The sequence below is a fragment of the Ammospiza nelsoni genome, chromosome 1, assembly GCF_027579445.1.
Source record: "Ammospiza nelsoni isolate bAmmNel1 chromosome 1, bAmmNel1.pri, whole genome shotgun sequence".
Lineage (NCBI taxonomy): Eukaryota > Metazoa > Chordata > Aves > Passeriformes > Passerellidae > Ammospiza > Ammospiza nelsoni.
In genome coordinates this window covers 95,427,667-95,450,931 of record NC_080633.1, presented here as the reverse complement: position 1 = coordinate 95,450,931, position 23,265 = coordinate 95,427,667, and the positions used below count along the sequence as shown (strand labels likewise).

Here is a 23,265-nt window from a genome sequence, read left to right as displayed (position 1 = left end):
AAACAAATCTTATTTTAATTAGCATGGTCATCACAACTAGGAAGATTTGGAATGTGTTCATGTTAATTTTTAATAAACAGGAAAGCCAATAGTACCATTACAGCACACTGAAATCCCATAGCTGTTTTTCATTTAGAAAGTTAGGCGTTGAAATTGTGTCTAAAAATCCGCATTTCAATTATTTTATCACCTAGTCTTGCAAGTGCACACATCTGATACTGTTCTTTTGTGTGGCAGCTGTAAAAATCGTAAGCAATTTTTACTGTCAAGAAAACTCTGAATAAATAGAGGCTGTTAACTTAGGCAGATATCTGAGGTTATTTGGTGGCAATCAAGAACTCACAGCACTTCAACTAATGGGTTATGATCAGAAACTGTTCCTAATAGCCAGCTAGACGGATCTGAATATGAAGATTTCTATAATTTTGTTGTCAGCTTGTGATGTACTCTAGTGCTAATTATTTGGAACAATTATGTTTTCCTAATAACAAAAGAAGAAGCAGTGAATTAAGCAGGCTTACCTTCAGATCTTTAGATAACAGTTTAAATGCACTTGCCATTAAGAAATAACATTTCTTTTTCCTGTATGGAACCCTAATTATTGAAGATGCTTGTCTTTTAAAATCTACTTCTACTTTTTTTAATAATGTTCAATGTGTCAGTTTACACTGATGACTTCAGTAACTAGTATTTTCTCAGTCTGAGTTTTATGCCCGTACCTCCCATAGACTGCTTACTTCATTTGGTTATTCAAAAACCATAATTAGTGCAGTAATTAACATGTGGATCCTTCAAAGGAAGACTGTTAGAATCATGGGACGTCTCTCATCATTCTTGCTGATGTATAGATGATAAAAAAGACTTGGTTGAGGTGACAACAGGATTTGTATTACTGCACATTATCCAAACTGCAGGGAAATTCAGACAGGACTGTGGTCCATGGAGTCTTTCCTTCTGAAAAAAGTAATTATCCACACTGTTTCTATAATGTAACTAGGTGTTATCCTGCATTTGCAGCTGTCAAATCATTTGTTTTAAAACCATTTTTTATACCTTGTGGGTACTTGAAAGTTTGAGGGTTTGTGTGTTGTCTTTTCAGCAATTACAGAAATGGGGTGCAGCAAGTGCGGCAACAAAAATAATAATAATAGTAATTTATATAAGCATAACAGATTCCTTCTTGACAGTTGATTTCAGAGATGTTTATGGTAATGTTAAGTTGATACCGTCATAAGATTGCGTTCATAAAAAACAGGCCAAATTTCATTTTATTTATTTTCCCTGGAGAAAATATATTTGTTTGTTTAAGATTTCAGATGAGCTGAATCTGTTGTGTTTTCAAGCCATAGTAAATCAGTTGCTGATACATGAGTCTCTGTATGGCTCCTGTAAATATATTCCAGTGTTTCTCTGAGATGCTTATAGTCAATGTTTTCAGCTTCAATATAGAATGTTTTAAATTAGTGCATTAAGGAAATTCACATTCTTTCATTCAGCCTTTAACTTTCTGTAAGTAGTGATCCTCTTTTTCACATTCAGTGACACATGCCAGAAAAATTCAGTATTTTACCCTACAGGCAGCCCATGGGACTGGGATGAAATGGCCTCTATACATAGGGTATGACTTTATTTGCTAAAGAGGTTATTTGAAAAAGCCCTTAGGGTACTGCTGCCCTTTTGTCCCTCAAACTAGTAGGGGGAAAAATATAAAAGGAACTACATAGTAATCCCTTGTAGACAGGTGACCTTAAGCCAATTCTATACTGTAAGGTTTGTTTCCATTTGAACTCAAAACAGACAAAGGAAAAAAAGCAAAATGCAGGTTTTAATCTGTTGCAGAAACATTGCCATTTTTTTTCTGTACATGTCTGTCAAATACAGACAACTTTTACTGCAAATTCATAAAACTGAGTATCATTCTGTATAATTTAATTTAACATTCTGTAGATGATATGCCCTATATTTTAGCAAAAATAGCATCTGAGGACTGATTTAAATAAACCTACCTCTGTTCATTTCAGGTAACCTGTTCAGAATTTTATTTTCTTTACAACTGTTTAAATTCTGCAAGTACAGCCAAGCATAATTATGCAAACCTTCTGATTCCAGTCTTAACATTAAAAATCAGTCACCATCAGGATTCACTGGAAAAATCAGCTATCACTTTTGTCCTCTGAATCTCTCCGATGTTATCACAGAGTTATGGTCCCACTACACATGCACCATTTGGTGGTGGTGTATTTGGTGTTTAAACCTGTGTTCAGCCACAATAGTTTTCCAATGAATGAAGGCCAAAATATTATTTTTTATATCATGCAATCAGCCGTTTCAAAATACGTACCATCCCAATACAAAACTGCTTTTCTGTAGGCAGGCTTCAGCAGCATTATAAATTATGAACAGCAGCTCTGAACCCAGCTCAGGATAGCCTCTCATAAGTCACAGGTGTGACATCATGGAGCACTGTAATTAATGGATGTTATGCCACTCCCTTGACTTATGAGTTTTACAGAGGCTTTTAATTACTTTTGAGTTTAAGCCATTCTGGCAGAATTTTGAAGAAACTCCAATGGCAGCCTCTTCTGAATGAAGCTGTTCTAGAGACATTTGGAAAAGGAGGCACTCTGGTGGCTGAAGGAAGATGTCTCAGCCGTTCTTCACGCCTGGTAGTCTGGAGGGAGGTTAAAGGAAGATGCTTCTGCTGACTGCTGCAGGCACTTCGTTACTGTGTTCCTTTCCTGCATCGGGGGAGGAGCTGTGAAATTTGTGGTCAAATCCACACACCATATCAAATAAAGAGGGAAAAATATCTGAAAAGCCAAGAATGTCTTGAAGAGTTATCATGGTGTCATCAACCTGATTTTGGGTATAGTGGGGCCATTGTTTCTATGTGAACACAGTCTTCATGCAACTGGTAAGGAAGGAATGTCATCATTTCTCACCTATCAAGAATGAATTATAAATTATCACCGGTTAATCAGCATTTAAAACATTACTTTTGTTTCAGTGCCAAAATCCAATATCAGAAGGGCTTCACCCCCTCATACACATACACACCAGAATGCACATATCACGTTATTGAGTTAACTCAGGTGTAAAGCTTTGTTCTCTAAACAGCTGAAGCTTCATGTCATTGTTTATGTGCACAAAACACACATATTTCTCCATATGTTGGCACCATATTGGTGTTATCACCATAACATTCCCTTCTCTTCAGATGATCTTTTGTTATAACATTTGTTTTTGTGAGGCAAATAAAATATAGTAAATGTAAACCAATTATTTAACCAAATTACTTTGATCGTGGGAAACTGACAATTAGTGTTACAGTTTCTCAGCAGTGAAATCCACACAGTAGAGGAGACTGTGATATTCTGTACTGCAGTGTAAGTCGGTGTAGTGCATTTATTTTGTGTAGCAAGCTGTGAGAGAGGAGGAGAGAAGTGCGGGAGATGAGCAAAGTCCGTCTTGATGAACTGTTATTCTGTATCTGTGCTGTGTTCTGTGCATTGTTTAGTTTTTCTGCGTTTGCTTGTTAATATATTGGGACAGCTCTTCACAGCAACCTTCACGACTTCTGTCAACACCTAAAGCATATACACGTGGGTACGAGATGATCAGCTAATTACTCAAGGAGTTAGAGACTTGCCAAAGTACCATTTGTCATTTTGATTTCTAGTAAATACTGATGGCAGGTTAGTTTGGTTACCTATAACCACTATCCACTTCAACAGTCTTATCTTTTGCACATGAATTGGAGGGAAAGTATTGAAATCATATGCAGGGGTATACCCAGAGGATCTGGGTTTATTCTGAAGCCTTGAATGCATCAGCCCTTCCATGAAATAGCTGTGAGTTAGGAGAGCATTCTGGGCATTGTCATGCAAATGGGGCCACCAAACATACCACTTTGCTTCAAAATTGAAGCATTTGCTCTGCAGTGACAAGTAGCTTTTAAAACTGGAGCAGGGTTTTCTGAGCTAAGTGGGCAACCCTATCTATCCTCTGAGATCTACTTTCTAAAATAAGTACCCGTACATGGAGTCCTAATTCCACATCTGAGTGCTCAGATTGGCACTTACCACATATCCATACATCTCTGTCACCATTTAACCAGGACAATCTCATTCTGATGCAGATTAAGGTGATCCTTTATCCTTGAGTATTGTCCTTCTCCCACAATCATACAATAAAAAAACACCAGAAGATGCACATAGTACTGTGAAGTTGAGGTTGATCTGGTATTCAGCAATTCTTTAAGGCAAGGTCTCATGATACATTGCTTCAACCAGAACAATTTTAATTAATGCTACAGCATCTTCTCAGCAGCCTTCAAAAATTTAGCCAGTAGGTCATGAGGGAAAAACAAGTGCTCACCTGCCTCACAGTTCACAGAAAATACCTGTAATCAGAAACTGTTTCAGTCTAGTTTTGGGACCAACTTCAGAAATGGTAAGAAAATGTGACATATGTTTTTCACTCTCTCTGTAACAAAATGAGCACATCCCAAATGCTACTTTTGGCTGTGCTTATGTAAAGGGGTGTGGAAAGAGCAGCAGAGTTAAACATAGTGACTCAGGATAAGGTAGCTTTTTACCAGCATCCTAATACCCATTAGAAGCCAGACTGGATTTCAGAGCACTGGCATTAAATGATAAACAGAATCCAGATGTTTGTTCTTGTTTTAATCCAAAATTGTATTAATTGCTTTGTGACTCAATGGGAATTTTGTCCATCTCCTGAATGTGGACACAATTTTATTCCTAATCTCTGTGACCAGTATTGTTCCATGTGTTGTTCTGTGTTCCATGGAGGTGACAAAGCTGTAAGTGCAAATAATGGGTCCTTCATAGTAATAGAAGTACTTGATCTGCTGGCCAAGTAAGGATTTCTAGAAGGTCATGGAAACAGTGGTTACTGGGTAACTGCAATGCTGAAACAGTCAGGCTTCTCCAATCCCTCATGGCCCAGTGTCAGTGGCACTGTCAGTGTGGTGCTGCATGATGCCTCAGCAATGGCTAATTGTTTCTGTACATGCAGGTTTGGGTATCAACTTATCTTAAGGACTTTCACAGCTTGTTAAGCCTTTTCAGTCATGTATGTTTGTCCTCAGAAACAGGAGCTTTCTTGGGATGACTGGCTGAAGTTATGGAGAGAGTTGCTTTCAAGTTGAGTTTCTGGTTTTTGCAGCACATTTAGATGGTATCTCAACTCTAGGGACCAAATTACCCTCAAACCATCCCAACATATAGTTCTTTAAATATTTGGGTTCAAATTCTTAATGTTGGTGTGAATGGATTCATAAAAGAAGAAGAAAGGATGTTAGGAAAGAGCTATTGCAGTTGCCCTTCTTTTTTGTTGTTGTTGTTGTGTGTTAACTACATTATCTTCCAACCTCTTTTTGACCAGTTATTTAAGTAAAACTTGGTGTTACATTTCCTTTTATTACAAATGCTATTTATACACAAATTGGAGCAGATCATGATGCAGCAAAGAACTTTTTATACTGCATAGATTGTGCAGCAAAATTGTGCTTTATCAGCATTACATGCCTCAGTGAGGAATGTTTTGCTGTTTTAAATCTCATCATTATGAGAAGAATTTATTATCTGGATACAAAGATTTTACTGGAAACCATTGAGCTAGGCTGTTGTCATCTAACTGAAAATGAAATCATGCTCATGATAATTAGACAGGGGGATTAATGAAAAACCCACACTATATCTACTGTTTACATACAACCTCAGAGATCTACTTTATCAGTTAGAACATGGTCACATTTATTTTTGCTTCCTTGCCATGGGACAGTCCCAGAAATTTTGGGCAATCCTTTGCCCTTTTGCACGTAAACTCCTTGTCTACAAACGCAATGCAAAGTGAGGATGGTTGAGGTTTTGTGGAGACGAAGCACAAGGTGTGACAGGCCCATCTGTGCCAGCTTTATGAAACACAAGTGCCCAGTATGACCATCCTTGCCTTGTGTTCACACGACAACGCTCAGGCCAGGCGTTTGTGAGCGCTGCTGGTGGAGTCTGCAAACCTCGGTTTGTCTGACTGCTTCCTCTCCTGTGCTGCTGGTTCTCACTCGCACTGCAAGCCTCCCTGCCCCCACAATTTCCTCCCTTTACCCAGCTCTTTTCCCCAGATGAATCTGAGGTAGAACCTCCTAGCAATTTTCCAAGGTTTTGGGCTCAAAGACTAAACTAATTTATTTTTGAATTGCAGATCAAACATAAACTGCAAAGAAGCATTTAATCAGTTAGGAGAAACAAGGGTATGGCTTGTTTAAGTCCCAGAATCCATAAACCTGTAATGATTTCATTATATTGGTGTCAGTTTTCATTATTTTCATAAATGGGTGTTCCCTGCTTAATGCATGATATTTGCATCTGATGAACCAACGAGTTTAAACATGGTTTGTTTTAATGCTTTGTGAATTTGCATCCAAATTCATCAGAAGTAATTCTATTTGAAATCACACAGGGCTAAACACAGTGGTTGTAAATCCATTTGAATTGAGATGCCAGAATCAGCCCATTAATCTACAAATCTGCAATATAATTTTAGTATGGTTGGTGGGATTCGGGTCTCTTTTTTCGTGATGAGGCTGTGGGGATATACCAAGTGCATGTGTGGGAGGGGAAGTGTTTGAGGAGGTTGTGATAAATTGACCAAGTGGGAGTATATCTTTGTTATGGAAACTGGTCTGTGAAAGGAACATATGAAAGGCCAGGGACCATGGTTTGAGCATGTCTGTCACTGCCACTTGAGGTAGTGGCACCAGGAGAAAGCAAGTCTGTCAAATAAGCAGATTCCCATATATTTAGCATGATTGAAATTGGCATCAGCACCTTCCATTCTGTCTTCAGAGTGTCAGAGTTCACCCAGACCTTGAGGTAGTGCTATAGCCTGCATTTAGTATTTGAAGTCCTCTTGCTAAACACTCTGTTACCTTGGATTTTTCTGTGGTTTATTGTTAAAAAGGGAATTAATAAATGCAGCAAGGTTCACCTCCAACAGAAATGGGCTGTTTTTGGAAGGAGTGGGGGGGGCTGTACTATAGCAAGCAGTGCTTCATTTCTTGAAAGCTGTATAAGAAATCTGTATTTCTTTCAGAGAAAATTGAGAATTAGTTTAATTTCTGTGCTCTTAAATAGACTGAAATGTCTGGAATTAAGATATTTGTTTAAGCTAATAGTTACCAGATTTGAAGATGAATATATCATTGTCTGCAAGTGCAAAAGAATGTATGTATGAGAGGGATTACTCTCGAAGAAAATGTTTATCATTTTCTACACTACACATACTTTTTAAATGTAACAATGAAATTTTGGAGAAAACTATTTAAATAAAGTAAATAATACATGTTAAAAATGCAAACATGCTTAGTTATCTATAATGTACATATGCCTTTTTAAAGGAAGGTATTAATTCACTTATTTGAACAGGTGACAATTCAAAATGGAATTCAGCCGATATTTTTGAAAATATTAATGTAATTACTTTGCTTAGTTATAATCAAGCTGAATTCAGTTTGAGAGGTATGTGTTTGTCTAAGTGATATTTTGCTAAGTTTGTGTCTGCCTTCCTCTGGGAGCTAGCTGTCCTGGTTTGGCACTTGTGAAGCTGTAATTCAGGAATCTATGTCCCTGTTTTGAATGGCTTGGACTAGAACTAACAGGGTCCAGCTTAGAAAAGCATTTAGACCTGTGCTTAGCATTAGCTCAGTGCTTAATTCCCAAAAGTCTAACTACAGGCCTCTTCTTCTGCACTTGCAAGAATTGCGATGAGTAGGAAGTCTGCCATCTGACATCTGTGAAATGAGCTGGTAGACTTGAGTCTTTTTCATAATGAACCAGTTTCCATCTCATAAAATTCTGTAATTGCAGATGGTATCAGTGGACACCTATGACAATCTCAGCAGAGATTGCAGCCCGGCATTCCTCATTATAGGGTACATGGACACTGAACTCCTCTCTGCTCATGAATGTGGGGTTGAGTCATTGACAGGGCATTATCAGGAAAATTGCAGTGATGTGACTAGAGCTTCCCGGTGGGTAAATGGAGTACCTCAACTCTTGGAGTTGACAATAGGCTCTCCTAAGAAATGATAATGCAGTGATTAAGATTTAAAACTGGGACTCAGCACACCTTGGAATTCTTGTGTGACCCTGGCAACACACTTCTTATTGTTTTCCACTTTTCTGCCTGAAAAGTTAGTATAATGCTTTTTCCATTTTTATGGTGTTTTTTTAGTGATAAATATGTTTCCAATTGCTGAGCAATTCACAAGATACAGTTTTAGATAGATGCCATTAGATTTTAAGTCTGTTCTGTTCAGTTTGCATTTGCATGCTCTTGTGCCCAGCACTAGTGGAAAGCAGGCCAATTTTATTTTGCTTCCTAATTCTGCATTGAAGAAATCAGCTTTATGCAAAGACACCTAAAAATCTTTCATAAAATTCACTCTATTGTTAGAGGCCCTAGAAAAAATAACATGTGAAAGAAGAAAAACATTAATTTTGGATTTCTTTTAGCTTGTTTTTTTAGGCATTGATATAATTTTTTGTTCTGTGTAAGTTTTCATATGTGCATTTTCTTTTTATAAAGAAAATAATATCATTCAAATATCTTCAGAGTCTTTTTGTTTCAGTAGAATCACTTGAATAATGTTTCAAAGGTAATTGGAGACACAATGAAAGAAATGGTGAACTTCAGTGGGTTTTGGAGCACTGGAACGTATCCCAAAAGTTATGGCTACAGAATGTGTAAGGCCTACTTATGACTTGCAGCAGCTTTTTAACCTGTGATCCCATGGGCTGCTCCCAAGCTCTGTAATCTGCACAGATTTGAAATAACAAACCGCAACGAGTCCTGGCAATTGGTTTGTTCCATGCCAGAACTTAAAAAACTCTGAGCTCACTAAACTAAGGTAGCTGGAGAAACAGTAAGAAATACTTTTTAAAGAGGTAGCTGAAATAACCTTTTAACAAAAGTGTCAGAAGGAGCTGTTAGTTTCTTTGTAGTTTTGAAAATCAGATCTTCCAGGTATCTTGCTTCAGTCTTCTGGGGTTTGTTTTTTGTTTGGGATTTTTTGGTTTTTTGTTTTTTGGTTTTTTGGTTGTTTGTTTGGTTTTTTTGGTTTTTTTTTTGTGGGGATGTTGTCTGGTCTCCATTTTGTCAAATATCCCAAGCTTTACTGTTTTCATAGGAATGATCATGAATTCCTCTGAAATTTTGTCTACTGTACAAAAAAATGTGAACTAAGTTCCAGCAATAGTACAAGTGCTTGGCTTCATTTGTGCTACGCCTAAGGGTGCTGTACCAGGTCCCAAGTATGATGGCATTCACAGCAGAATGATGGCATTCACTGCAGCCTGCACCATGCTACAGACAGGTGAACCATGGTGTTTTCAACCACTTGGCATCTTTTAGTTGACATGTTTTTAAGCACTACTTGCCTTCGGTTGGAGACAGACATAGATAATAAAACTTTGAACAAGTGCTTTCAGAGCTGAGAACTAAGTGGCATTTTAAAATGTTTTAGATAAATATGCTCATTATTTAATTTTAAAATGGTTACTCTTTTCCTAGTCAAAGTTTTGTCTCAGGAAGGAAAAATATTAAAAGAGCTAAAGAGATGACCTGACAGAGTGGCAGGGGTTGTTTACTAGTCCGTATTTGACTTGGATTCATACTTCATATGATTGACAGTCATTGCAAGTTCTTTGGGTTTTAAGACTTAAGGCACCACAGTCCTGAGTGAACTTTAGTTCAGAATGGAGATGTTTACAAAAGTTATCTGAGTAGCTCCTGCAGAATCCTGTGCTGCTTTTCACTGAGTTGTTCTGGAATAGTATGGATTTGCAGTATAAATGGTGATGAGCTGGGTTAAGTCATACTCTTAACTACTGTACACTCTATTTATTCCATCTGGGAGCTTCATCACCCTGGCACCTGAAAGTGGATGAGGCAGCTGAATTGACTTTCCATTTCTCACCATGTCTAACCATCTTCCTGCAGTATGACATGAACATTCTAGTGTTTCATCAAAATAAGATTATGCTTATCAAATAGGGACAAAAATTTTCCTCCCTCTCCAGCATTTGTAGATTATGTAGCCAGAATATCTGCACTTAAACTTTCGACATTTCCAGTCAGACTTCTAATAGTTCTTGTTTCACTATTCTGAATATTCTTTAGTCAAGATCTCTCTTCTAGAAAGATCAATACATAATTTAGTTGTATCTGTACCAGAACAATGTGCAGCAGACGTACTTTTAAATGTGTGATTAAAAATTGCTTTGGCCTGTTTTCCTATTTTACATTTCATAAACTCATATGTAATTTGATGAACATTGTCATTCTTTAAATTTCTTCAGCATTACAGTTCTCTAGGGACTTGTCTCTCATTGAATATAATTTTTGCTTATTTACTTTCTCCACTTTCTCCACTCCATGCTAGTATGCAGTAGCACAAGTTTGGTGTTACATTATTATTTTCTTATTTACTTATGCTACATCCTGGTTTTCTTTGTTTTGATGTTAACGCTTCCAGTTTGGTATTAGCTCTCTGTGCCATCCAAAAGCTGTTGATTTCTACTTCTAGTTAAGCAACAATTTAAGTAGCCTTGTCAACAGGGTAGTTATTCAGCTCTTGAACACACAACTTTGCAGCCAAGTGCAAGCAACACGGTAAGGAGGTTCTGAGCCCTCGGGAAAGCTGTAGTTCAACAGTTTACTTTGCATTTCCCATGCAGCCCAGGCACATAGACCATCTTGCAGTTCCTGCACCAACAGTGTTCAGCAACAGCCCAGAAAGTAGCAGCTTCGGTACCTTCTGTCTTGCTTTACCTACATCCTGCCTTGTGCTTTCTAACACTGGAAGTGGAAGACAGTTCATTTAAGTGCTACTCTATCAGTAGCACTGAAAATATATTTCTGTCAGCAGAAGGGTCAATTACACAAACAGCTCCTCCTTTGAAGATATTTTGGAAACATCCTGCTTCCATCCTTCACCTGAGGTGAATCATGAAAAGAAGACTTTGTCATGAACTTGACCCTTGAAAGTGATATAAAATTTCCCCATCTCTCCAGCCTCTATTTACCCATCTATCCAACCTCCCAGAGCCAGCAAGTACCCCTGCTTCATGCTTCCTAAGTAATCCCAGCATTACTGCCAGGCCTGTGACACTCTGAGGTGAAAAATCAGCATGTTTTCTGACACTCATAACTTTGGCCATGGTAAGCCTTGATGCTGTCAAGTGCCTCAGGAGGAGTGAGGGTCAGCAAAGAGGAAGGCCTGTGCATTGAAACCGTCCCACCTATAACCAGCCCTATTCCTTCCTCCTCATTTGTTGTCATCTTGCTCTGAAACTGACTTTTGGAGTGGGAAGTCTAATGTCAGAAGTTTAGGAACTGCCTTCACAATTAACTCACCTTCATCTTCAGCCAGGTACCACTGTGGAGACAGCTGTACTCAGGGCTGATCCTGTGTTGTGGTTGCACATGTAAGGTTGAAGCGTCTAATCGTGTTGGGGTTTTCTCCAAAACACAGCTTGGCGTGACCTACAGCTTTCAGACTAAATTACTGTAGTGCTCCTTTCGAGCTGTAGGTCTATTGTGAAAATACATAAGCATTATTTGCCACTGGCGTTACACTTGATGTTGTAAAAGCCAAGAAACAGATCTTTCTCCACTGAAAACCTGTAAAGTGAAAACCATAAAAGCCTCTTTCCTTGTTTTCTTCTGAAACTCGTTGTAATGCTCTCTTCATTGCACTCTGCCAGACTCTACAGCTTAAATAAATGTGTCCCTCCACCAGTTTTCTTTCCTGTGTTCCCAAGCAAGTGAGAGACTAAAAGGAAAATATCAACTGTATGTCAGTGCCTAGATAAAAAGCTGCAAAATTAAGTTATGAAGCTTGCCTTTTTTAGCAAAATCTCATATTGAGCCAGTATAGTTTCTTCCTCATGGCAGATTATTGCTTCTATTCATGCAAATCAGGAATCATTCCAGTATGCTTTTGATGAAGTCCACAAAAGAGAGCACGCTCATCTCCTCCAATGTTTTGGACATTGAAACAGAGTATTTTTTTGCAAGTAAGATAATGCATTAATTGCTTCACTTTAAGCATTAGCTTTTGATATAAGCCATCCCTTAGACTCCTGATACTTTGCATGCTGGGCAGTCTTGTCCTTGAAGTTACTGTAGTGCGCAATGATCAGAACTTAGCGCTGATGTTTTGTTAGCATTTACCAGCAGTGTCTTGGCAGAGGGTGACCTCCTGTACTGTCTCTAAACATTTTCAATTTACAGACTCAAGAATTTTTGCTGCCTTTGCCTCTCATTCTTTTGAGGAGGTCAGCCCTTTATGAATTTGCCACAAGAAAGAAGTTCAGAATACCCTATATACTTAAACAGCTTAATAGGAATAGAGCCACAATGAACGCACGACATACAATTCATTTTCATATTTATAGAAGAAATTCATGTTGTTTTAAGTGTACACAAGCAGCTGCTGTCATTTGGCTATGAGCAGATGTTAGACCTCCGAAAGCTTCACTGATAATTAAAATACTAACAGTTAGTGTTTTACCCCAGCTGCAGGTTCTGTTTACTGTAAATTTGATTTTAATGGTGCCTCTGTGCAGTTATTGAATAGAGGTTTGTTTTCTACTATACATGCAAAAGTGTCTACAATGAAGACAAATGGTTATTTCCCATAATTTACTCTGGAAAGATATGAATATAGCTGTAACGTAGTTGAATTTATAAATGAAATACAGATATGACTATCACATTTGAAATGGTAGTTTCTGCTGTCTTCACTAACAAAAAGAACTAGGGAAGCTTGCTATTTGTAGTTATTCCCAAGCATTCCTCCTAAAAACTGCTGTGCTTTTTAAATGGGTTGAGATGTGCCCTCAAGCAAAGAACAGGTGCTCCTTTTTACTGAAAGGGTGCATAAATCAGAATAGATAAATACAGAGAATCATGATACTCATAGTTGGTAGGTATTCTGAAGAATATAATTTCTGCTTGATCATTTAATAGCATGATGTTTTATTTTGGGTATCCCTTACAAGTGTCTGTTCTCTTTTTTTCATATATGTACATCAAACGTTCGGGAAGGCCAGCCATTTTCAGAATTGTTAATCCCAAGGGCCTGATTATGCAAACACAATGCATAATGCAAGCAACCATGTTTAGTCCCTTTGAGACTATTGAGGCTAACTATGGCAGTAAGCACTACGCTTGATAAATAAATGTTTATAAAACCAAGATCTGAATGTATATATTCTTGAAAAACAAAAACTTCTGCTGAGATAACAATGACAAAAAGGTTTTTTCCCCTTTTTCTGACAAAGTCGTTAGTGTTTGGGATTAGACTTATTTCAGAAATCCAGATCATTTTCCCTATGAGCAGAGCTTGGGGGTTTTTTCCCCTGATTTTTCTCATTTTAGTGTATTATTTTTCATATTATATTATGTGTTCTGTCTGCCTAGGAAGCAGAAATCTCTGGTTTGACCAAGCGCAACCAGAACCCCTTGAAACTGGGATTCTGATTTACAAGTGCTAAAAATGCACTCTCCATTTGCACTGCAGGGGATAAAACAGAAAGCGTGCATCCGAGTATCATCAATGTCAGTTGTTCCCAAACTGAGGGCTGGAGTAGTCTTTGAAGCTGGACTGCCAAGAAATGTCCAGACTGGCTATCCTCATCTCAGGCTGCTAAATTGCACTGTAAGACATAGCTGAAATACTCCAGATACATTCCTGATGCTGCTTGCCCGTGTAGGTAATTGCTGCATATGCCACAGAGAGGCTTTTGCTCACACATCAGAGTTGAGAGGAGCAGCCTGCATGGTGGCAAACAGGTAAAGAGAAAAGTGGTTTGCAAGTAAACCAGTTACTCTGCAGGTTAGGCAGCTGTAAATTCTGCAGTTAACACTGTATATGTTTGCCACAATCAGTGGGAGTTTTGGTATGTGTATTTTTTATTTGCATTCCATCTGTAACACTGGGCTCTATAACATTCATTTTTGACCTTGAGTGCAGGAAAAGACAAACTGAAATTTTTCCTAGAGAAGGCTTTTTCCCAAAGGTTAATTAGACACTGAAGGGAAACTAAACCAAACCAAACAAACTGCCTAAATACCCTAACTGGACAGCTTGGCTATTTAATTTGGTGGTTGTCTTTTTCTTTTGTATCTTTTTGTGGCCGTTGACATAGTTCTGTGAAATGTGGGAGGTAAAAATAGCAAGCAGGAAATTTCAGTCTGTTTTTCAAAAGAAAAAAATATTACAAGAGTACTTTCTTTCACATTTTAGAAAGCTAAAGGACATCTCCTGCTTTTTAAGATACCTGAAATGTTAAAACTTCATCCTTTATTTAAGTACTTCTTAGAAGACCTTGAAGTTTCCAAACATGATTGAGTGGTTAAGGACAAAACTAGAAGCTAAGGCTGTTTTGAGTTTCAACATTGAAATATGACATTACTGGATTTTTAAGTATAAAATAAACTATGAATGTTATTTGGGATTTTTTTTGGTTGGGTTTTTTTTTTCCAGTAATCATATATTGAAAGGGGGGGAAATGAAGCCTTGTCGTATTGGTTTCTCTTGAGATTTACGTAATTTGTGTCAATGGTGGAATTTTTTTATGTCTTTTAGGGAGATGGTAAAGTCCCCTATAGGTATACTTATTTGTATTGCTTTACAAATATTTGCTGCCTTTGTGGGCATAATAGCTGTAACAGGGCCATTTTGGGTTGCTGATTTATTTCACTTCTCGGTTTGACCCATCATATTTTCTTTCCTTCAGCAGAAGACATGAATGAGCCTTCACAATCTCTTATTTAGTAGCTTAACTAGCTGGTTTAAAAAATGCTGACCCATACCTTGCTTGCACATAAAAGCCTTGCAAATGATAAAGAATAGTTTGCACTATGGTCTAGCAACAGAGATCTGGAAAATGCATCTTATTATTATGGCCTCTGAAAATCAGGGAAATCCCAAATTATGACACAGTTCCCACAGACTGTACTTAATTAATTGAAGCAGAGGTAGATCATTACTAAAATAGTTGAATGAAAACAGAGCAGAAACTTGTGACTTGATGAAGGCATAAGTTATATTACTTTATGAATTGGAAAAGTGGGCTTACTGTACCATTCAAAATATTGTATTGCTGCCATATAGACAATAACTTTTAAAATAAGAAAATCAGTAGCTTGTTCAAGTGATGTTGGACATAAGGCAATTTTAAAAAATATTTTAAATTCCTTACAGGTTGCGTTTAATTGAAGGAAAAGATGTTTCTTTGCATTCACATTATTTAATATTTGTTGCATTTTGTCAGATACAAAATGTTTGTTTTTGTCAATAAATAATATACCTAATGACCAAAGTATGAAAAATTAAGTGTTGCTGAATAGGGGACTATAAATCAGGCCTCCTAGAACTTTTACAGAAAAGGAAAAATAGCTGTTTTAAGCTAGCTGTGTAAATGCAGATCATTTCCGTCGTCATAATAGATTCTTTCATTTATGACTTACTGCTTTGTCCTAAAGGTGCTCCTTGTGAAGGATGTCCTCAGCCCAGCCTCACCACACACAGCCGCTTGCTGCAAGTTTTGGGGAAGGATTAGAATTCTAAAGAGGCTGCTGGCTGAGAGCAAGGTGGTGCTTTACATATAATATTAGCCCAGGCTTTCCTCACGCGTTGTGCGTCTCTTTCTGAGACAAGTCTCCTTAATGCCATCTTTATCTGCTACACGATGCATGAAATCTACTTTCTGTTTTAGAACTGCAGCTGACCCCCGACCCCACGAGTGGCGCCACAATGTGACCTTTCTATTGTCATCAGCTTTCATTCTCCTGAAAATTCTATGAATTTTTATTACAAGTTTTTTTAAACCAAGCTGAGGCTTCAACAAATTACTTGACACAGATGAGATGAAGTTGTTGAAGTAGTGTTAGATAAGTTTTACAGCCAGCATGTGTGCTGCTGAACAGTACAAAGCCAGTGTCCTACAATGTCATACACCAGTAACTGCTGAGCCTACTATTGGATAAATACATCATTTTATGGAACATTGATTGTTCTATAAACCCAATGGAGTATTATGCTCTATGATCAAACCATTTAGATTGTGTGTAGAGCACAGAAAATGCCATATTCAGGATGGTACTAAAAGTGCCATTTGTGTATTTTATGGATGTCATTACGGGGGAAACTTCTCTCTGTAGGCCCTGTTTACTGCAAAATTTTTTAGTCTGTAATGACATTTTTCATTCACAACGTATGCCTTCAAGAGAGGGGGCCCTTGTTTTATTTGTTTCATTCGACTTTACTGCACAAATCCTGTACATTTTAATTAAATGTAAGCTTAACAAAAGAATAAGGTATTTATTCTGCAGGGAACAAATGATGACAGTAACAAAAGAATAAAACAGACACACAAAAGGAAGTCAGGTATTGAGTAAGAGAGAGGGGAAATGGTACTATGCCCTATTTCTAGTTTCCCAGACACACATTAAACATCAAAGCATTTCTTTTAGGCCTATTTCAGGAGTTTGTGGTCTCAGAGAATTAAAATAACCTGTGAATATGGATTTAATGTCTAAAATGTCCTGACATTTTCAAATAAAAAACTAACAGTCACTCAGGACTCCAACTGATAAATAATGGCTCTGCTGAAATGACAGACTTCTTGGAAAGAAACCAATTCTCTGATCATTGCACCCCTAGATATGAAACACCTCCTTACAAATTGTCTGAATATGAGCTCTTGTATCATTATATTTTGTCATTTTAATGCCTATTTGTGTATCTTTTTAATTTGCAATGACATGCAATCAGCAACAAGTCCACTTTTCCCAATATTAATGTGGGCTTGTATTGCAGCTTATGTTTGCCGTGTCAGTCAACACTTACCCCTTCTCTTTAACTGTTAAGAGGGGGTGAGAGGCAGGCTGGGTTTACTGGGACAGCATGGTTTGTTGCTACATACAGTCCAATAATGTGACATGTTCCATAAATGCCTAAAAATTCCTACAAATATTGTGTTGGATTCCAGTGCTTCATTTTGAGAATAGCAGCTAAGCCTCAAAATCTGTTGTTTTCTAAATATCTTCCATACTTGGCTTTTCACTGTTGAAACAAAAGAAAACCAGTAAAATCTGCAACTCATATTTACCATGAAAAATCACTAAAATTGAAGTTGATGTTCCCAGTAAATTCTTGGTCATAGTCCAGTTAAAATTTAAAGTTACAGTAGATTCACATTAGTTTAAATGACACTTGAACTTCTACACAGCTCAACATTAATTCATTATAGTTGAAATGGAAGAATCTTCAGTGGGTGAATCTTTTACAATCTGATTGAGGCTGTTACATTTTATAGGAGCCATTTTTCAAAGCAGTACTGACAGCACTCGAAGTTATTAAATTGCTGAATCAAAAGATGGACCTGCAATCGCATTTATGAACTGTGATGGAATAGCTGGGGTTGCACTGAGCTGAGGTTAAGATGTTGGTGTAGTTAAGCTTCATCACACCCCTTAGTGACAGCAGTATTTACCCATGTAGTTTACTTTAATGGTCAGGAAGTGGCTTAACTCACCTCTGGATTCAAATAGATTAAGTAAGCAGTCAGAATGGCATAATTATCAGTGCTGCGAGGGATTCACCGGATAGCTCTTCACCCAGGAGACTTCCCATTCAATTGCACAGTAAAGACTGGAGTTGCATAGATTCACTGGCATGGCATTTATTTCAGGAGATGAAAACAGGGTGAATTTCCTTTTTCTTTGTCTTCACCACACCAGAACTTCTCCTCAATACACTGATGCTGGGTCCTGTATGTAAATTATTATGATCTTTGGAGAAAGATGTCATGATTTTAGTGTATGTGCATGTGAAAATTATCACTGTAGAGTTATTTTGATTTTGAAATCCAGTGGAAAATGCGTGATTTGTGGAGTTATTTTGATTTTGTGCCACATCATTGCCAGGCTCCTCTTTTATCTTGTCAACAAAGCAAGATTCCTGAGAGAATTAATTACTTATACTCTATTACAAAATGTGGAGGATAATTGTCATTTTATGTTGATTTCCCCTTCCTACTTTTCTGCTCTTTTGGGGGTCATGTGAATGTCAGTGCCTACAGAGAGCACAGGAAAAGTGGGAATAAGAACCAATTGTATACCACAGTAAGCTTACTTCTTGCTTATACCTGACAAAGTGTACTTCAGTTGCATGGGCTAGATTTTTATGCAGCATCACCTGTAAACACTCTAATTGTTTAAATTGTTAATTTTCTATTCCAAAGAAAAGAAAAAAACCTGCCTTGCAAACTGGGAATAAGGAAGTTGTATGGCATCAGTTTAGACTTGTGAAGGTGATTTGCAGCCTTTCAGCTTGACAAAATTACTTCTTTGTGCTTCACAGTACAGTTCTCTACCAGAAGCTCTGTAATTGAAAAAAGGATGGGTGGGTGGATGGATGGATGGATGGATGAATGGATAGATAGATAGACAGATAGATAGATAGATAGATAGATAGATAGATAGATAGATAGATAGATAGCAGTGTAAGGCCTCGGTCTTTTAATTATTGATGTTATTTTGGAATTTTAGCTTGATATGCACCTTAACATAGCAAGTTGCTAGAGTCTGCAAGGCGCCAAGTATTCAGTCTTGGAGTAAGTCAGCTCCTATGTGTGAACTTTACCTTTAAGCAAATGAGTCTGTTTTTTAGAGCCCATTTTAATTCTCTGTGGGATCAAGGTCTGACAGCTCTATGCTTTGAAATGAAAGAGCCCCCTTAGACCAGCTTTAGTATAATTTTCTTGGTCTCTTGAGTTCAATGAAGCACATTGTTCACTACACCTGGCTTGGAAAGTACAGTGCTAGCCTGAAATTTCACTTTAAGTGTTGCTTTTTTTTTCTTGCCTCTTTTTATGCCAAGCAAGGCATGGCATATCTATTTGTGTCAGTGGTAAGAAGCTACACCTGTTATTCCAGAGATGTGATTTCAGTTTGTGTAGGTGAATTTAAACTGGAGTGTGGATATGGGTAGTTTCAGCAGCATGGACTTAATCAGCCTTCCCAAGGCCCATCTGCCATTAGACCCTCACCTTGTTTGCAATGTCCAGCACCCACTCTTCTCTCTGTGTGCACAAGTTGTGTCCCACAGCTTGCTCCCAGCACATGGAGGAGCTTCCTGGGTGCTTCTGGAGGGCACTGCCATGGGGAGACAGGGAGGGATAAAGCTGTACTTCTGTGGACATTCACAAAGCTGGCCACAGGGTCCTCTCCTTTATGTCTTCCCACAAATATGTAGGCCATGCTTGGAGAGTGATGGCCTTGAGTTTGTATAGCCTTGGGCTCCATTTGCCTTGCTGAAGCTTTATTGTTAGTGGTGAGAATTGAGAAGGAAACCTTCAATGACACAAAACCAAACTGGGTGGCACAGCAAGCAGCTGGAATATGGAGGTTACAGGTATTATAGTTTGTTAATTGATTTAGTGCAGAAATAATTAAGATATGTCATTGGGGCTTCTCTGGGTTAGATTTTATATCCTACTTAGTGTAAGAAAACTACCAAGTGTTTTCACCAGGTAACTGGGTGAGTGACTGAGTCAGTCACATGAGCCAGAGAAGATGCTGGATGGAAAAGGAAGGGGGAGACAATGGCATCGAAATGACAGCATGGCAATGACCTCACAATCAATAGCAGGGTATTAAGAAAATCAGCCACAGTTTCTCACATCAAGTTATGTTTAATGTAATACACAATCCAAAAATTCATTACTGAAATACCGAAGTATCACCAATAGGTTCTTCTGTAAAAGATGTGGCTTTTAACTGTATACTGTATTTATCTGGGCTTTTTTTAATATGGAATATTTTTGAAAACACATTTAAATTGTTAATAAGATGCAGCATTGTTACACTCAGCAATTATTTCAACCTGTAAATATGTTATTTGGAAAACATGCAAATTGGTTTTGTTCATTTGCTCATTTTATCTATGTTTTCTGTCAATGAAATCCAAAAATTGTCAGGGAATTTTTTTCCATTGAAGCTACAATTTGTTAAAGTAATGAACTGATACTTGCCATGATACCATGTTAACAGCATATTTTGTCTTGCAGGCATTGTGTCCAAGTCCTATGAGTGCCGACTGAAGGGGCAAGGAGCAACCTTTGTGGAAACCACGAGCCCTTTTACTGCGGCAGCGCTGGGAGAGGTTTCTCCAGTGAAGGAGAAGGCCTTTCAGGGCAGCAGGAGACAGCCCCAGTCCCCTGAGGAAGTTCAGCAGTTCATTATTATTCAAGGATATGACGGCGACTTCGCCATCGACGCCTCGGTGGAAGAGACGGCCGCGGCCACCCTGCAGACGCTGGCGATGGCGGGGCAGATGGCCAGGGTGGTGCACATCACGGAGGACGGGCAAGTCATAGCCACAAACCAGAATGGCTCCCACGTGAGCAGTGTGGTTCCTGAGCAGATCCTGACAGAGCAGTTGGCAGATGGTGCCACACAGGTGGTGGTGGTTGAAGGAGCGGGAGCTGACATGGAGGAGGCCGTTCAAATCGACGCGGTTCCTGACTCCAGCAGCACGGTGCTGCAGCAGATAATGCGACAGGAAGTTTTAGATGCTTCTGAGGCTACAGTCCATCCTCCAGAGTCTTCCTCAGCATTAGATGCCCTGCTTTGTGCCGTGACTGAGCTGGGTGAAGCGGAAAACAAATCCGAACTCCTTGACAGATGCAGGTCTGGTCACAAAGACTTCTTGCAAATGCCGAACCCAGAGATGCCCAGCATTCCCAGCGATGCAGAGGGACAAGAAATACAAATGTTCCACGAAGTTCAGGAGACTCAGGAAGATACCAAACCTATGGAAGTAGTGACACGGGTCATGCACCCATCGGCTATAATTGCATCTCAGGAGAGAGCTCAGGCTGCCTTCAAGAACGTGGTGCAAGGAGTGTTGCAGTTTGCTGTGTGTGACACAGCTGCGGCCGACCAGCTCATGAAAGAAGGTGTCACCCAGGTCATTGTAAATGAGGAGGGGACTGTGCATATGGTAGCTGGAGAAGGTTCTCAGATAATAATGCAGGAAGCTGGTAGCCACACGCTCAGCGTGCAGAGTGAACACATGGATTTAGTGGAGTCGGATGGGCAAATATCCCAGATCATTGTCAGTGAAGAATTAGCTCAAGCCATGGCTCAGGGTTCTGATGGTGACTTCTCTGAAGGTGCAACACACTACATCGTCACAGAATTGCCACCAGACATGCAGGATGAGCCTGGTGTGTACTCACACGCTGTGATAGAGACAGCTGGATCCCAAGACATTCTGCAGACTGGTACTGCTATAAAAGCAGAAGCTGTAGCCCCTGATAGAGCAAGAGAACAGTTAACAAGCATGGTCATTTATACAGAGGGTGGCTCACAAGTAATTCAGGGCCAGAGAGATTATAACAAAGTACAGGAAGCATGAAGAGCTTCACTCGTAGGCTGGGTGCAGAGCAGAGCTGGATATTACCAGAATCATGGAGGCACTGTATTCCTGGAGTGCTTTCTGTAAAGCCTTCTCAGTAGAACTTCCTCCAAACCAGATAACAAATACATGTCCTGCTAATAGGAGGAGTTCACTGAAGAGGATAATACAGTTTTGTTACAATAGCTCCAAGAACTATTATATGTGATTATTATACAACAAGCATACTAGGGTACAAAACAGGATAAAAAGCCTCCCGCCCGAAGTAGAAATTGTTCTGTTGAATGCTTTCTTTGTTGAAGTTTTTGTCTTAATGTTGTTTTATCTCAGGGTAATTCCCTGCCTTCTGTCATTTTTGTATAACATAATCACAGGAGTAAAATAATTGCACTTATATGTACATTTTGTGATCAGATAAATATGCAAAAAAATACAAACCCCACAATAACAAGGTGAACAGGTAAGCATATATATGATATTGGGTGCCCTTCTTCATTTTAAAGTAGAACAGATGACATTTTGCTTTCCAAACTCTTACATTAAAACATGCTTGGCTAAAAATATGTCATCAAAATATGGATTTTTTTTGCATCTAAAATTAAAGTTTTCATAGTACTTTACTCTTTCATGGTAACACATTAGACTTGCCCTAAAGAAGAGCTCAAAAAAGTTACACTTCAGAAAATCCTTGATTATACATATTTGGGAAGAAGAACTTGATGCCTGTAACTTCCACTTAATTTTAGATGAGAGTCCTACATAAGAAATGTGCATTTTTTGAAAAAAATATTGTCACTGTCAGTGTTTTGCTTTTCTTATTACTAGTGCTTCATATAAATACCATTTTGCAGTTCATTTTGTGAGCTACGTCTCAAATGTTAGGAGGATTTTTAAAGAAAATTCTGACATTGACATTAACAAGTAGGGGGAAACAAAAGGTGACCTTGTATTTCTTGCTTAGTCCAGAATGTCAGTTATTTACTTGTGGATATACTGCAATTGTTCAATGCAAGTTCATGTTGAAAATATTTGTTTCATGATAAAACTGCTTCTGTTTCTTTAGAAAAATTGTAAAATATAAACTGGCAAGGTTTGGGGATTTTTTTTTTGTCTTTCAAATAAAATGTTAGCATTAAAATGAAGCATCATGATTTTTAATATTAAACAATAAACAGAACTGGCATTCAGCAGGAGCAAACGAATGCTATCTGTTATGTCTGTGCATTCTCTCTTTTCTCTTTTCCTTTCTCTAGCTTGCTAGATAGATAAAGATAAAAGAATCTAATTTCTGAAGTGTGCCTCATGCATGCTTAATATAATTGTGTAAGTGTTTAGGGTATAAGCCATGCTGACTCTAGAGATAACTGGGTTTCCTATCATGTTTAATATCTTAAAATTATCAACTGTAAGAAAGTTGGGGTGGGGTAAAACAATAGTTCCTTCCTGAAGCAACTGCTTAAAAATGTATTTTCTAATAGGGCTGCTGAGAAAAGGTGCTTCATTCTGGGGCTATAAGATCCTGCTGCCTCTTCATCTCTTATTATTATTATTTTTCAAATTTTGTTATTTTCCAAGAGTTGAGGTTGTGTCTTTGTCAAACCCCCAAAAAAGTAATTTTCAAGTTAGACATCAAGATTCATAATTAGGCGAGTTTGACTTGCTCATCTTTCTTAAAAAGTGACAGGCTGTTCACTTACTCTTAAATACTGTCTTCAGCAAACAGTGACAGGATCAACTCCCGTTTGTTA

The 23,265-nt window shown here is 38.3% G+C and overlaps 1 protein-coding gene across 1 annotated transcript in view; it reads left to right on the top strand.

Moving 5' to 3' along the window:
* Positions 1 to 22,705, top strand: part of ZNF407 (zinc finger protein 407) — a 335,692-nt gene extending 312,987 nt beyond the window's left edge. The window contains exon 9 of the mRNA XM_059481372.1: positions 20,166 to 22,705. Within this exon, the coding sequence (XP_059337355.1) occupies positions 20,166 to 21,517 (1,352 nt within the window). The 3' untranslated portion in view covers positions 21,518 to 22,705. The remainder of the gene's footprint in view (positions 1 to 20,165) is intronic.
* The last annotated feature ends 560 nt before the right edge of the window (positions 22,706 to 23,265 follow it).